Source organism: Hypanus sabinus, chromosome 8 (assembly GCF_030144855.1).
Source record: "Hypanus sabinus isolate sHypSab1 chromosome 8, sHypSab1.hap1, whole genome shotgun sequence".
NCBI lineage: Eukaryota > Metazoa > Chordata > Chondrichthyes > Myliobatiformes > Dasyatidae > Hypanus > Hypanus sabinus.
Window position 1 is genome coordinate 173,398,063 of NC_082713.1, and position 17,197 is coordinate 173,415,259.

At 49.4% G+C, this 17,197-nt stretch overlaps 1 protein-coding gene across 1 annotated transcript; it reads left to right on the forward strand.

Annotated features, from left to right (window-relative positions):
- Positions 1-3,241, forward strand: LOC132397859 (lysoplasmalogenase-like protein TMEM86A). The gene is made up of 2 exons (XM_059976614.1): positions 1-252; positions 2,487-3,241. The coding sequence occupies exons 1-2, from the start codon at positions 63-65 to the stop codon at positions 2,909-2,911; spliced, it is 615 nt and encodes a 204-aa protein (XP_059832597.1). The 5' UTR covers positions 1-62; the 3' UTR covers positions 2,912-3,241.
- Positions 3,242-17,197: the final 13,956 nt, after the last annotated feature.

A 17,197-nucleotide genomic window follows, 5' to 3' on the forward strand; every position in this document is an offset into this window, starting at 1 on the left:
CCTCCTGTTGGAGGTTCCTGTGCTTCTCCATGTTGGATATTGATGCTTCCCTCTGACTGCAGATGCTGGTGCCATATGCGTTGGCTCTAGTGGTCAGGTATGAATACGGGTTACCAGAGCAACCCCCGGACCAGCTGAAGGTCTTCCTCGAGTGTCTGCCCATCCTGGTCCTCATCATTCTGATCTTGGAGCAACAGCATGGAAATGACTTCTCCTTCAGGCTGGCAGTAGCTATGGGTTTTGCTGCTGCAGGTGAGCTACCGTTCGACAGGTATTGTGACTTTGAAGGTCTTTTGGTAATGCTGGAGGTATGCAGTTACCTGGCCAGAGCTATATTCTGCAGCCTCTGCTCCTAATTGTTGGTTCCCCCCACCCACCCACCCACCCAACTCTCCAAGCTTTGCAGCCCACATTAAGACCATAAGATATAGGAGCAGAATTAGGCCATTCAGCCCATCGTCTGCTTCACCATTCCATCATGGCTGATTTATTTTCCTTCTTAACCACATTCTCCTGCCTTTTTCTGGTAACCTTTAACATCCTGGCTAATCAAGAACCTGTCATCCTTGGTTTAAATATGCACTATGACTTGGCCACCACGACCATCTGTGGTAACTTTAAATAATCACATGAGGGACCTTGGGCCTGAATTGCAGGGACAGAAGGCCTCCTGAAAGCCCCTGTGTATTACTGTTATCCACATCCCCTGCTGATTCGTCAGCCACCATTTACCCCCTTTGCCTCTGCTCAATTACATCTGTTTCCCTTGCTCCTTTGTAATAAATTCTGCAATTTCCCACTGATGTCAGTCCTCGCTCCTACCATCACTCATCTGCATCACTGAATCTTTTCTGGTTGGCTGTCAGTGACTAGTGGTATTACCTGGGGGTCAGTGTTGGGACCACTTCATTTTATGCTGTATATAAATGATTTAGATGATGGAATAGATGGCTTTGTTGCCAAGTTTGCAGATGATACAAAGATTGGTAGAGGGGCAGGTAGTGTTGAGGAAACAGGTAGGATGCAGAAGGACTTAAACAGTTTAGAAGAATGGGCAAGAAAGTGACAAATGAAATACAATGTTGGAAAATGCAATGTCATGCACTTTGGTAGTAGAAATAAATGTGCAGACTATTTTCTAAACAGGGATAAAATCCAGGAATCTGAGATGCAGAGGGACTTGGGAATCCTTGTGCAGAACACTCTGAAGGTTAACTGGCAGGTTGCAATGTTAGCATTTATTTCAAGAGGTCTAGAATACAAGAGCACGGATGTGATGCTGAGGCTTTATAAGGCACTGGTGAGGCGTCACCTTGAGTATTGTGAACAGTTTTGGGCCCCTCATCTTAAAAAAGATGTGCTGGCATGGGAGAGGGTCCAGAGGATGTTCACAAGGCTGATTTTGGGAATGTAAGGCTTATACAAGGAATGTTTGATGGCTGTGGGTCTGCACTCACTGGAATTCAGAAGGATGAAGGAGGATCTCATTGAAACCTTTCGAATGTTGAAAGGTCTGGACAGAGTAGATGTGGAAAGGATGTTTCCCATGGTGGGGGAGTCTAGGACAAAGGGGTACAGCTTCAGAATAGAAAGGTGCCCTTTCAAAACAGAGATGTGGAGAAACTGCTTTAGCCGAAGGGTGGTGAATTTGTGGAATTTGTTGCCACGTGCAGCTGTCGAGGACAGGTTGTTGGGTATATTTAAGGCAGAGATTGATAGGTTCTTGATTGGACGTGGCATCAAAGGTTATGGGACTGGGGTTGAGGAGGAGATTAAAAAAAGTCAGCCATGATTGAAAGGTGGAGCACACTCGATGGGCCAGATGGCCTAATTCTGCTCCTGTGTCTTATAGTCTTATGGTATTAGCATGGATAGAAGATTAGCTGATTGGCAGCAGGCAAAGAATGTGAATAAAGGAGGCCATCTGTGTGGCTACTGGTGACTAGTGGTATTCCACAGCGGTCAGTGTTAGGACCACTTCTTTTCATGTTTAATGTCAATGATTTGGATGATGGAATTGATGGTTTTGTGGCCAAGTTTGCAGACAATATGAAGACAGGTGAAAGGGCAGGTACTGTTGAGAAAACAGGAAGCCTGCTGATGGACTTTGACAGCTTGGGGGAATGGGCAAAGAAGTGGCAAATGGAATACTGTTATGGAAGTGTATGGTTATGAACTTTGGTAGAAGGAATAAAGGCATGGATTATTTTCTAAATGCAGAGAAAATTCAAAAATAAGAGGTGCAAAGGGACATAGTCTTTGTATTCTTAAAATCCACTTCTCCCATCCCTCTCTCCTTTTCCCCTCTCCCCCTCACTCCCTCTCTTTCTTTATCTACCTACCTCTTTCTGACTCTATCTCTCTACTTCTATATCTCTATCTTTATCTACCTGTCTTTCCCTCTATCTGCCGCTCAGCTCTGGAAAGGGTTTGTGTACATCTGATTGCCATTTGACACAGGATAATGTCAGGGTTTCTCTCTGCAGGTGACGTCTGCCAGCTCTACAAAGAACACTGCTTCACCCACGGTGTCCTTGCCTTTGGGATTGCCTACTGCCTCTTTGCTGTGGCGTTTGGGTTGAAGGTAGACCACAAGTGCCTGGGGGCACTAACCTGTGTGGTGGCTGGGGCTGTGTATTACCTGGCCCCTCCCGCAGTCCAGGCTGTTTCCGAGCCAGTGGTGCTTGCCTACATACTGTCCATCTTGCTGATGATCTGGAGAGCCTTGGCTTGGTGGAAGAATACTCACCAGTGCTACAGCTGGTGTGCAGTGGCCGGAGCCATCACTCTCACCACCTCCAACATCATCCTGTCCAGCCACATCTTTGAGTTCCCAGTCCCCCACAGTCCATTTCTGATCACTTTCAGCTATTACATAGGGCAGCTGCTTCTAGCTCTGTCTTCACTCTAGGCCCAGCTTGAAAACATTATTTTTTTCACATACAACTCCCCAGCATTCCTCTTACAGACTCCCTGAGCTGGTCCACTCTACAGCACCCAGCATTATCCCATTCTAAATTGTACTTCTTGGGGCCATGGTCACAGATAATGGGACCTTCTCTCACTCCATCGTTCCCAACTCAACCCTAACCCAGAGTCAGCCTTCAGACACAGCCTGGGGTTTGAATCTCTTTACCCTTACCCCATAAACACCCCCTCAGAACAACCTGGAACCCCTGAACCTTCTGAACCACCACCCAACCCAAATCCATCTGAAACTCCTCCTGCATCTCCATCCAGAACAAGCATCGAAGTCACGGGGTGACTCCAGCCTCCCGGAGTCTCTGGTCTAAGGCTGAGTGTGTATGTGAGCCAGAGATCCCACCCTGACCCTCTCCATGTCTGAACAGGTCAGAATTCTTCCATAAAGTGAAATAAAGGTCACTGTTGAGAAGTGGGAACAAAGCACTGAATGTGGGGGCAATTTGTTTATTCATGTTTCGTGTTGTTAACTGCAACCACTTCCATGACCCCATCCACAGCAGTCCCATGGTCTCTCTCCCTCAATCCCTGAGACCTGATCCGTCTCTCACCCTTTTCCACTTCCCTCCAATCCCTGGTTAACCCTCTCCCCTGTCTCCTACTTATGCACAGTGGAAAGGCAGGGGCTGATTGGGCATAATCAACATGGCATTAGAATGTACAATATAGAACGTAGAACAGTGCAGGCCCTTCAGCTCACCATGTTGTGTTGGCCTTTAGATCAATCTAACTCTTCCCTCTGACAGCTGGCAAATAGGAGAGGTAGAACTTAAACTCATTAATGTGAGAATTAATGAGACCAGGTCATAGTGGATGGTGGGGCCCAGGGAGGTCCAAGGAACAGAGGGACTGGGGAACGGAGGGACTGGGGAATTACCACTCCAGAACCCTCCACATCCCAGACTCGCACAACTTGGTGCATTAACTCGCTCCGGTGTGTGGCTGAGTGGCAATATCTGGAGCAATTGTGGGAATGTGGGAGAGGTGAATAAGATAATGGGTCTGTTCTGCTGGAATCTGGAGAGGTCCCAATAGGCCAAATGGTCTCCATCTTTTCATACCTATCATGGTTCTGGCTGCGCATGGGAAGGCAGCAACTTGTGGGATTATTTACCGGTGGGATTTAGTGTGGGGTGCCCCCGAGATTTTGGGACAGTGATTGAGGCTGAAATGCTGATTGGTGAATGAAGTCTTCCCTCAGTTCAGGGTGGCTCTGTCATCAGTATAACTTCAAACTGCAGTCAATACTTACAAATGTCACTGAGGGTCTTAGATATCACTACCCTCCCTGAGTTGGTGTGTGTGTGAGAGAGAGACAGAGACACTCGGTACGTACGATGAAGGCCGAGGTTCCACGCTGCGTTGCAGATAACTCGCCACTAGAGGGCAGCGGTGACCACAAGCTCGAAAACCAATAGCCCCACGTCCAGCGTGCTAATCAGTTTATACCAGATGCACTTGCTGCTTCGACTGACCTTCACTGAGAAATGTGATGCCACTTTTGGTCGATAACAGTGAACAATTATTTTTAAAAACGTTATGACTTGATCACAAATGATCTGAAAATTCTTTATTAACCAACAATTAAAATCCTGTAAACTTAAAAGACCTTTGCCCAAATCCACACTGTAAAACGGCAAAAGAAAGCAGAGATAAACATATGAAAAATAAACCCGCTGCTAAGAACCACCAGATAGAGGACAGCTGAATCTAAGGACACATGGCAAGCCAACTGAAGGGGGGGGGGGTGCAGCAGGTTCAAAGAGCGCAGAGAGCAGGGAGTCGTTCAGTGTCTGAAAACCCAAAACCTCACGCAGTAACAAGAAGTCCAACCATGTGATACAACCATGGCCAACAAGAGAAAGTCATTAAGAAGGTAAAAATGGAATAGGAATGTAAGCTAGCCAATCGTATTAAAGAAGATACCAGAGCTTCTTCAGATGCATTAAGTGTACCATACAGGCAAAAGTGAAAATCGATGCTGGAGAAGTAATAATGGGGGATAACGAAATGGCGGACGAACAGGATAAATATTTTGCATTGATTCACTGTCGAGAATACTAGCAGTATGGTGGAAGTTCCAGGTGTTGGGGTCATGAAGTGAGAGAAGTTACCATAACTAGAGAAAAGGATCTTGGGAAACTGAAAGGTCTGAAGGTAGACAAGTCACCTGGACCAGATGGTGTACGCCCCAGGTTCTCAATGAGGTGATTGATGGGAGATTTTAATTTCCCAAATATTGATTAGCATCTCCCTAGAGCGAGGGGTTTAGATGGGGTGGAATTTGTTAGGTGTGTTCAGGAAGGTTACTTGACACAATATGTAGATAAGCCTACAAGAGGAGAGGCTGTACTTGATCTGGTATTGGGAAATGAACCTGGTCAGGTGTCAGATCTCCCTGTGAGAGAGCATTTTGGAGATAGTGATCATAATTCTATCTCCTTTACAATAGCATTGGAGGGAGATAGGAATGGATAAGTTTAATTGGAGTATGGGGAATTATGAGCCAATCAGGCAAGAAATTGGAAGCTTAAATTGGGAACAGATGTTCTCAGGGAAAAGTACAGAAGAAATGTGGCAAATATTCAGGGGATATTTGTGTGGAGTTCTGCATAGGTACGTTCCAATGAGACAGGGAAGTTATGGTAGGGTACAGGAACCGTGGTGTACAATGGCTGTAATAAATCTAGTCTAGAAGAAAAGAAAAGCTTACAAAAGGTTCAGAGAGCTAGGTAATGTTAGAGATCTAGAAGATTATAAGGCTGACAGGAAGGAGCTTAAAAAAGAAATTAGGAGAGCCAGAAGGGGCCATGAGAAGGCCTTGGCAGGCAGGATTAAGGAAAACCCCAAGGCATTCTACAAGTCTGTGAAGAGCAAGAGGATAAGGCATAAAAGAACAGGACATATCGAGAGTGACAGTGGGAAAGCGTGTATGGAACCGGAGGAAAAAGCAGATGTACTTAATGAATACTTTACTTCAGTATTCACTGTGGAAAAGGATCTTGGTGATTGTCGTGATGACTTGCAGCAGACTGAAAAGCTTGAGCATGTAGATATTAAGAAAGAGCATGTGCTGGAGCTTTTGGAAAACATCAAGTTGGATAAATTGCTGGGACCAGATGAGATATACCCCAGGCTACTGTGGGAGGTGATGGAGGAGATTGCTGAGCCTCTGGTGATGATCTTTGAATCATCAATAGGGACGGGAAAGGTTCTGGAGGATGGGAGGGTTGCGGATGTTGTTCTTTTATTCAAGAAAGGGAGTAGAGATAGCCCAGGAAATTATAGACCGGTGAGTTTTACGTCAGTGGTTGGTAAGTTAATGGGGAAGATCCTGAGAGGCAGGATTTATAGAGGAATAATATGATTAGGAATAGTCAGCATGGCTTTGTCAAGGGCAGGTTGTGCCTTACAAGCCTGATCGAATTTCTTGAGGATGTGACTAAACACATTGATGAAGGAAGAGCAGTATATGCAGTCTACAGGTATATGCATTTCAGCAAGTCATTTAATAAGGTATCCCATGCAAGGCTCATTGAGAAAGTAAAAAGGCATGGGATCCAAGGGGATGTTGCTTTGTGGATCCAGAACTGGCCCACAGAAGGCAAAGAGTGGCTGTAGATGGGTCATATTCTACACGGAGGTCGGTGACCAGTGGTGCGCCTCAGGGATCTGTTCTGGGACCCTTACTCTTCGTGATTTTTATAAATGACCTGGATGAGGAAGTGGAGAGATGGGTTAGTAAATTTGCTGATGACACAAAGGTTGGAGGTGTTGTGGATAGTGTGGAGGGCTGTCAGAGATTACAGTGGGACATTAATAGGATGCAAAACTGGCCTGAGAAGTGGCAGATGGAGTTCAACCCAGAAGTGTGAAATGGTTAATTTTGGTAGGTCAAATATGATGGCAGAATATAGTATTAATGGTAAGATTCTTGGCAGTGTGGAGGATCAGAGGGATCTTGGGGTTCGAGTCCATAGATTGCTCAAAGCAGCTGTGCAGGTTGACTCTGTGGTTAAGAAAGCATAGGTGTATTGGCCTTCATTAATCGTGGAATTGAATTTAGGAGCCGAGAGGTAATATTGCAGCTATGTAGGACCCTGGTCAGACCCCACTTGGAGTACTGTGCTCAGTTCTAGTCGCCTCACTACAGGAAGGATGTGGAAGCCATAGAAAGGGTGCAGAGGAGATTTACAAGGATGTTGCCTGGATTGGGGAGCATGCCTCATGAAAACAACATTTTCTCCTTGGAGCGATGGAGGATGAAAGGTGACCTGATAGAGGTGTACAAGATGATGAGAGGCATTGATCGTGTGGATAGTCAGAGGTTTGTTCCCCAGGGCTGAAATAGTTGCCACAAGAGGACATGGGTTTAAGGTGCTGGGGAGCAGGTATAGAGGAGATGTCGGGTAAGTTTTTTACTCAGAGTGGTGAGTGTGTGGAATGGTCTGCCAGTGACTGTGGTAGAGGTGGATATGATAGGGTCTTTTAAGATACTTTTGGATAGGTACATGGAGCTTAGTAAAATAGAGGGCTATGGGTAATCCTAGTAATTTCTAAGGTAGGGACAACTTTGTGGGGTGAAGGGCCTGTATTGTGCTTTAGGTTTTCAATGTTTCTATAAGAGATTGTGGAGGCATTAGTAATGATCTTTCAAGAATCACTAGATTCCAGAAGACTGGAAAATTGCAAATATCACTTCATTTTTAAGGAAGGGAGAGAGGCAGAAGAAAGGAAACTATAGGCCAGTTTCTGACCTCAGTGGTTGGGAGGAAGTTGGAGAAAATGATTAAGGATGAGATCTCAGAGTACTTGGAAGCACGTGAAATAATAGGCCGTAGTGAGCATGATTTCCTGAAGGGGAAATCTTGCCTGACAAACGTTGAAGAAATAGCAGGCAGGACAGACAGAGGAGAATCAGTTGATGTTGTGTACTTGGATTTTAGAATACCTTTGACAAGAGGTCACACATGAGGCTGCTTTACAGGTTAAGAGCCCATGTATTAGAGGAAAGATTCTAGCATGGGTAAAGCGGTGGCTGATTAGCAGGAGGCAATGAGTGGAAATAAAGGGAGCCTTTTCTGACTGCCTGTTGGTGATTACTGGTGTCCCACAGGGGTCTGTGTTGGGATCAGTTCTTCTCACTTCTATGTCAATGATTTGGATGATGGAATTGATGGGTTTGTTGCAAAGTTTGAAGATGATATGAAAATATGTGGAGAGGCAGGTTGTTTTGAGGGAGTAGAGAAGCTACCAAAGGAAAGACAGATTAGGAGAATGGACAAAGAAATGGCTGATGGAACACAGTGTCAGGGAGTGTATGGCCATGCACTTCAATAGAAGAAATGGAAGGGTTGACTATTTTCTAAATGGAGAGAAAATTCAAAAATCTGAGGCACGAAGGGACATGGTAGTCCTTGCGCACGATTCCCGAAAGGTTACTTTGCAGGTTGAGTCTGTGGTGAGGAAGGCAAATGCAAAGTTAATAATCATTTCAAGGGGAGTAGGATATAAAAGCAAGGATGGAGTGTTGAACTTTATAAAGCACCGGTGAGGCCTCACTTGGAGTATTGTGAGCAGGTTTGGGCCCCTTGTTTTAGAAAGGATGCGCTGAAACTGGAGGGGGGTTAAAGGTTTATGAAAATGATTCCAGGTTAGAAACATAGAAAACCTACAGCACAATACAGCCCCTTCTGCCCACAAAGCTGTACCGAGCATGTCCTTACCTCACATCTACCTAGGCTTACCCATAGTCCTCTATTTTTTTAAGCTCCATGTACCTGTCCAGCAGTCTCTTAAGTGACCCTATGTTTCCACCTCCACCACTGCTGCCAGCAGCCCATTCCATGCACTCACCACCCTCTGCATAAAAAACTTACCCTGACATCTCCTCTGTACCTCTGTAGGTTTTAATGGTTTGTCACGTGAAGAGTGTTTGATGGCTCTGAGCCTGTATTCACTAGAATTCAGAAGAATGAGGTGTGACCCCATTGAAATCTAGTAAATGGTGAAAGGCCTTGATAGAGCGGATATGGAGAGGATGTTTCTTATGGTGGGACAGTCTAAGACCAGAGGGTATAGCCTCAGAATAGAAGGGGGCATCCTTTAGACTGGAGATGAGGAGGAATCTGTGGAATTCATGGAATTGGTTGCCACAGGCAGCTGTGGTGGTCAAGTCTTTATGCACCTTCAAGGCAATCTTGATGTATTCTTGATTGGTCAGGGCATGAAGGGTTACGGGGAGAAGGCAGGAGATGGGGGCTGAGAGGGAAAATAGATCAGCCATGATGAAATGGCAGGGTAGACTTGAAAGGGTGGGGTAGTCTCCATAGGCCAAATCGCCTAATTCTGCTCCTATATCTTATGGTTTTATAACCTCGTAATCCCTTTTAACTTGGCGAACAATAACCCCTCCTGATCGGAACAGTAAGCACTCAGATTCTGAAAAGCTGCTTTAATAATAAGATTGTTAGGTATAGGAGAACTATTAGGCCATTCGGCCTATGGAAACTACCCCACCCTTTCATCACAGCTGATATATTATGCCTCACAACCCTTTTCTCCTGCCTTCTCTCTGTAACGATTAATGTCCTGAGCAATAAAGAACCTAGCAACCTCCACGTTAACAGACCCGTAAACAGGGTATGAACTATTATCACGAGAGACACAGAAAATGCCTGGATACAATTGTGAACAATGAACACCAACTCTTGCTTTTGTATGCTGTTATGTTCTGCTGAACATTGTAGATATGGTAGGTTGGCAGGGGAATGAGTGGCCGCACTCACGGGGTGCCCCCAGAACATCCACGGAGATGCTGGTCGTTAATATGAATGACATATTTCACTGTATGTTTCTAAGTACATGCAGGCCATGAGAAGGCAGTGTGACCCTAAGCCTCAAAGCTCTGCAAATTCTTCAGCTGAGGTCTCTCCGTCCAGGAATTAAACCCAGTGACCAGGGAATGGTGATGAATTTCCAACTCGTGCTGAATGAATTGGAGGAAAGACCCTCTGTTATCCTCATCAACCTTGAGAGAGTTAGTTGGAGTAGACCAGGTGAGTTCCAACAGTTGAGGCCGGTTCATTGGCTATATGTAAGAGGAAGTTAGATATGGCCCTTGTGACTAAAGGGATCAGGGTGTATGGAGAGAAAGCAGGTACAGGGTTCTGAGTTGGATGATCAGCCATGATCATACTGAATGGCGGTGCAGGCTCGAAGGGCCGACTGGCCGACAGCTGCACCTATTTTCTATGTTTCTATATCGGGTAGTGGACACTGACCAGGGGTGAGTTCCCTGAGTGTATCGGGTATCGGGTAGTGGACACTGACCGGGGGTGAGACCCTCAGTTTATCGGGTGTCGGGTAGTGGACACTGACTGGGGGTGAGTTCCCTCAGTGTATCAGGTATCGGGTAGTGGACACTGACTGGGGGTGAGTTCCATCAGTGTATCGGGTAGTGGACACTGACCGGGGGTGAGTTCCCTCAGTGTATCGGGTAGTGGACACTGACTGGGGGTGAGTTCCCTGAGTGTATCGGGTAGTGGACACTGACCAGGGGTGAGTTCCCTCAGTGTATCGGGTATCGGGTAGTGGACACTGACTGGGGGTGAGTTCCCTGAGTGTATCGGGTATCGGGTAGTAGATACTGACCGGGGGTGAGTTCCCTCAGTATATCAGGTATCGGGTAGTGGACACTGACCGAGGGTGAGGTCCCTCAATGTATCGGGTAGTGGTCACCGACCGAGGGTGAATTCCCTCAGTGTATCAGGTATCGGGTAGTGGACACTGACCAAGGGTGAGTTCCCTCAGTGTATCGGGTATCGGGTAGTGGACACTGACCGAGGGTGAGTTCCCTCAATGTATCGGGTAGTGGTCACTGACCGAGGGTGAATTCCCTCAGTGTGTCGGGTATCGGGTAGTGGACACTGACCGAGGGTGAGTTCCCTCAGTATATCGGGTACTGTACACTGACCGATGGTGAGTTCCCTCAGTGTATCGGGTATCGGGTAGTGGACACTGACTGGGGGTGAGTTCCCTCAGTGTATCAGGTATCGGGTAGTGGACACTGACCGAGGGTGAGTTCCCTCAGTGTATCGGGTAGTGGACACGGACCGAGGGTGAGTTCCCTCAGTGTATCGGGTAGTGGACACTGACCGAGGGTGAGTTCCGTTAGTGTATCGGCTATTGGGTAGTAGACACTGACCGAGGGTGAGTTCCCTCAGTGTATCGGGTAGTGGAGACTGACTGAAGGTGAGTTCCCTCAGTGTACCGGATATCCGCTAGTGGACACTGACCGGGTGTGTGTTTCCTCTGTGTTTCGGGTAGTGGACACTGACCGAGGGTGAGTTCCCTCAGTGTATCGGGTAGTGGACACTGACCGAGGGTGAGTTCCCTCAAGGTATCGGGTAGTGGACACGGACCGAGGGTGAGTTCCCTCAGTGTATCGGGTAGTGGACACTGACCGAGGGTGAGTTCCGTTAGTGTATCGGCTATTGGGTAGTAGACACTGACCGAGGGTGAGTTCCCTCAGTGTATCGGGTAGTGGAGACTGACTGAAGGTGAGTTCCCTCAGTGTACCGGATATCCGCTAGTGGACACTGACCGGGTGTGTGTTTCCTCTGTGTTTCGGGTAGTGGACACTGACCGAGGGTGAGTTCCCTCAGTGTATCGGGTAGTGGACACTGACCGAGGGTGAGTTCCCTCAATGTATCGGGTAGTGGTCACTGACCGAGGGTGAATTCCCTCAGTGTATCAGGTATCGGGTAGTGGACACTGACCAAGGGTGAGTTCCCTCAGTGTATCGGGTATCGGGTAGTGAACACTGACCGAGGGTGAGTTCCCTCAATGTATCGGGTAGTGGTCACTGACCGAGGGTGAATTCCCTCAGTGTATCGGGTATCGGGTAGTGGACACTGACCGAGGGTGAGTTCCCTCAGTATATCGGGTAGTGGTCACTGACCGAGGGTAAGTCCCCTCAGTGTATCGGGTATCGGGTAGTGGATACTGACCGAGGGTGAGTTCCCTCAGTGCATCGGGTAGTGGATACTGACCGGGTGTGAGTTCCCTCAGTGTTTCGGGTTGTGTACAGTGACCGAGGGTAAGTTCCCTCAGTGTATCGGGTATCGGGTAGTGGATACTGACCGGGGGTGAGTTCCCTCAATGTATTGGGTAGTGGACACTGACCAAGGGTGAGTTCCCTCAGTGTATCAGGTATCGGGTAATGGACACTGACCGGGGGTGAGTTCCCTAAGTGTATCGGGTATCGGGTAGTGGACACTGACCAGGGGTGAGTTCCCTCAGAGTATCGGGTATCGGGTAGTAGATACTGACCGGGGGTGAGTTCCCTCAGTATATCAGGTATCGGGTAGTGGACACTGACCGAGGGTGAGGTCCCTCAATGTATCGGGTAGTGGTCACCGACCGAGGGTGAATTCCCTCAGTGTATCAGGTATCGGGTAGTGGACACTGACCAAGGGTGAGTTCCCTCAGTGTATCGGGTATCGGGTAGTGAACACTGACCGAGGGTGAGTTCCCTCAATGTATCGGGTAGTGGTCACTGACCGAGGGTGAATTCCCTCAGTGTATCGGGTATCGGGTAGTGGACACTGACCGAGGGTGAGTTCCCTCAGTATATCGGGTAGTGGTCACTGACCGAGGGTAAGTCCCCTCAGTGTATCGGGTATCGGGTAGTGGATACTGACCGAGGGTGAGTTCCCTCAGTGCATCGGGTAGTGGATACTGACCGGGTGTGAGTTCCCTCAGTGTTTCGGGTTGTGTACAGTGACCGAGGGTAAGTTCCCTCAGTGTATCGGGTATCGGGTAGTGGATACTGACCGGGGGTGAGTTCCCTCAATGTATCGGGTATCGGGTAGTGGATACTGACCGATGGTGAGTTCCCTCAGTGTATCGGGTATCGGGTAGTGGACACTGACTGGGGGTGAGTTCCCTCAGTGTATCAGGTATCGGGTAGTGGACACTGACCGAAGGTGAGTACCCTCAGTGTATCGGGTATCGGGTAGTGGACACTGACCGAGGGTGAGTTCCCTCAATGTATCGGGTATCGGGTAGTGGATACTGACCGATGGTGAGTTCCCTCAGTGTATCGGGTATCGGGTAGTGGACACTGACTGGGGGTGAGTTCCCTCAGTGTATCAGGTATCGGGTAGTGGACACTGACCGAGGGTGAGTTCCCTCAGTGTATCGGGTAGTGGACACGGACCGAGGGTGAGTTCCCTCAGTGTATCGGGTAGTGGACACTGACCGAGGGTGAGTTCCGTTAGTGTATCGGCTATTGGGTAGTAGACACTGACCGAGGGTGAGTTCCCTCAGTGTATCGGGTAGTGGAGACTGACTGAAGGTGAGTTCCCTCAGTGTACCGGATATCCACTAGTGGACACTGACCGGGTGTGTGTTTCCTCTGTGTTTCGGGTAGTGGACACTGACCGAGGGTGAGTTCACTCAGTGTATCGGGTAGTGGACACTGACCGAGGGTGAGTTCCCTCAATGTATCGGGTAGTGGTCACTGACCGAGGGTGAATTCCCTCAGTGTATCAGGTATCGGGTAGTGGACACTGACCAAGGGTGAGTTCCCTCAGTGTATCGGGTATCGGGTAGTGAACACTGACCGAGGGTGAGTTCCCTCAATGTATCGGGTAGTGGTCACTGACCGAGGGTGAATTCCCTCAGTGTATCGGGTATCGGGTAGTGGACACTGACCGAGGGTGAGTTCCCTCAGTATATCGGGTAGTGGTCACTGACCGAGGGTAAGTCCCCTCAGTGTATCGGGTATCGGGTAGTGGATACTGACCGAGGGTGAGTTCCCTCAGTGCATCGGGTAGTGGATACTGACCGGGTGTGAGTTCCCTCAGTGTTTCGGGTTGTGTACAGTGACCGAGGGTGAATTCCCTCAGTGTGTCGGGTATCGGGTAGTGGACACTGACCGAGGGTGAGTTCCCTCAGTATATCGGGTACTGTACACTGACCGATGGTGAGTTCCCTCAGTGTATCGGGTATCGGGTAGTGGACACTGACTGGGGGTGAGTTCCCTCAGTGTATCAGGTATCAGGTAGTGGACACTGACCGAGGGTGAGTTCCCTCAGTGTATCGGGTAGTGGACACGGACCGAGGGTGAGTTCCCTCAGTGTATCGGGTAGTGGACACTGACCGAGGGTGAGTTCCGTTAGTGTATCGGCTATTGGGTAGTAGACACTGACCGAGGGTGAGTTCCCTCAGTGTATCGGGTAGTGGAGACTGACTGAAGGTGAGTTCCCTCAGTGTACCGGATATCCGCTAGTGGACACTGACCGGGTGTGTGTTTCCTCTGTGTTTCGGGTAGTGGACACTGACCGAGGGTGAGTTCCCTCAGTGTATCGGGTAGTGGACACTGACCGAGGGTGAGGTCCCTCAAAGTATCGGGTAGTGGTCACCGACCGAGGGTGAATTCCCTCAGTGTATCAGGTATCGGGTAGTGGACACTGACCAAGGGTGAGTTCCCTCAGTGTATCGGGTATCGGGTAGTGAACACTGACCGAGGGTGAGTTCCCTCAATGTATCGGGTAGTGGTCACTGACCGAGGGTGAATTCCCTCAGTGTATCGGGTATCGGGTAGTGGACACTGACCGAGGGTGAGTTCCCTCAGTATATCGGGTAGTGGATACTGACCGGGTGTGAGTTCCCTCAGTATATCGGGTATCGGGTAGTGGATTCTGACCGGGGGTGAGTTCCCTCAATGTATCGGGTAGTGGTCACTGACCGAGGGTGAATTCCCTCAGTGTATCGGGTATCGGGTAGTGGACACTGACCGAGGGTGAGTTCCCTCAGTATATCGGGTAGTGGTCACTGACCGAGGGTAAGTCCCCTCAGTGTATCGGGTATCGGGTAGTGGATACTGACCGAGGGTGAGTTCCCTCATTGCATCGGGTAGTGGATACTGACCGGGTGTGAGTTCCCTCAGTGTTTCGGGTTGTGTACAGTGACCGAGGGTAAGTTCCCTCAGTGTATCGGGTATCGGGTAGTGGATACTGACTGAGGGTGAGTTCCCTCAGTGCATCGGGTAGTGGATACTGACCGGGTGTGAGTTCCCTCAGTGTTTCGGGTTGAGTACAGTGACCGAGGGTAAGTTCCCTCAGTGTATCGGGTATCGGGTAGTGGATACTGACCGGGGGTGAGTTCCCTCAGTGTATCGGGTAGTGGATACTGACCGGGTGTGAGTTCCCTCAATGTATCGGGTAGTGGTCACTGACCGAGGGTGAATTCCCTCAGTGTATCGGGTATCGGGTAGTGGACACTGACCGAGGGTGAGTTCCCTCAGTATATCGGGTAGTGGTCACTGACTGAGGGTGGATTCCCTCAGTGTATCGGGTATCGGGTAGTGGACACTGACTGGGGGTGAGTTCCCTCAGTGTATCAGGTATCGGGTAGTGGACACTGACCGAGGGTGAGTTCCCTCAGTGTATCGGGTAGTGGACACTGACCGAGGGTGAGTTCCGTTAGTGTATCGGCTATTGGGTAGTGGACACTGACCGAGGGTGAGTTCCCTCAATGTATTGGGTAGTGGACACTGACCAAGGGTGAGTTCCCTCAGTGCATCGGGTAGTGGATACTGACCGGGTGTGAGTTCCCTCAGTATATCGGGTATCGGGTACTGTACACGGACCGAGGGTGAGTTCCCTCAGTGTATCGGGTAGTGGACACTGACCGAGGGTGAGTTCCGTTAGTGTATCGGCTATTGGGTAGTAGACACTGACCGAGGGTGAGTTCCCTCAGTGTATCGGGTAGTGGAGACTGACTGAAGGTGAGTTCCCTCAGTGTACCGGATATCCGCTAGTGGACACTGACCGGGTGTGTGTTTCCTCTGTGTTTCGGGTAGTGGACACTGACCGAGGGTGAGTTCCCTCAGTGTATCGGGTAGTGGACACTGACCGAGGGTGAGGTCCCTCAATGTATCGGGTAGTGGTCACCGACCGAGGGTGAATTCCCTCAGTGTATCAGGTATCGGGTACTGTACACGGACCGAGGGTGAGTTCCCTCAGTGTATCGGGTAGTGGACACTGACCGAGGGTGAGTTCCGTTAGTGTATCGGCTATTGGGTAGTGGACACTGACCGAGGGTGAGTTCCCTCAGTGTATCGGGTAGTGGAGACTGACTGAAGGTGAGTTCCCGCAGTGTATCGGCTATCGGGTAGTGGTCACTGACCGAGGGTGAGTTCCCTCAGTGTATCAGGTATCGGGTAGTGGTCACTGACCGGGTGTGAGTTCCCTCAGTGTATCGGGTATCGGGTAGTGGACACTGACCGGGTGTGAGTTCCCTCAGTGTATCGGCTATCGGGTAGTGGTCACTGACCGGGTGTGAGTTCCCTCAGTGTATCGGCTATCGGGTAGTGGACACTGACCGGGTGTGAGTTCCCTCAGTGTATCGGCTATCGGGTAGTGGTCACTGACCGGGTGTGAGTTCCCTCAGTGTATCGGCTATCGGGTAGTGGACACTGACCGGGTGTGAGTTCCCGCAGTGTATCGGCTATCGGGTAGTGGACACTGACCAAGGGTGAGTTCCCGCAGTGTATCGGGTAGCGGGTAGTGGACACTGACCGGGTGTGAGTTCCCTCAGTGTATCGGGTATCGGGTAGTGGACACTGACCGGGTGTGAGTTCCCTCAGTGCATCGGCTATCGGGTAATGGTAACTGACCAAGGGTGAGTTCCCTCAGTGTATCAGGTATCGGGTAGTGGACACTGACCGAGGGTGAGTTCCCTCAATGTATCGGGTAGTGGTCACTGACTGAGGGTGAATTCCGTCAGTGTATCAGGTATCGGGTAGTGGACACTGACCAAGGGTGAGTTCCCTCAGTGTATCGGGTATCGGGTAGTGGACACTGACCGAGGGTGAGTTCCCTCAATGTATTGGGTAGTGGTCACTGACCGAGGGTGAATTCCCTCAGTGTATCGGGTATTGGGTAGTGGACACTGACCGAGGGTGAGTTCCCTCAGTATATCGGGTATCGGGTACTGTACATGGACCGAGGGTGAGTTCCCTCAGTGTATCGGGTAGTGGACACTGACCGAGGGTGAGTTCCGTTAGTGTATCGGCTATTGGGTAGTGGACACTGACCGAGGGTGAGTTCCCTCAGTGTATCGGGTAGTGGAGACTGACTGAAGGTGAGTTCCCTCAGTGTACCGGATATCCGCTAGTGGACTCTGACCGGGTGTGTGTTTCCTC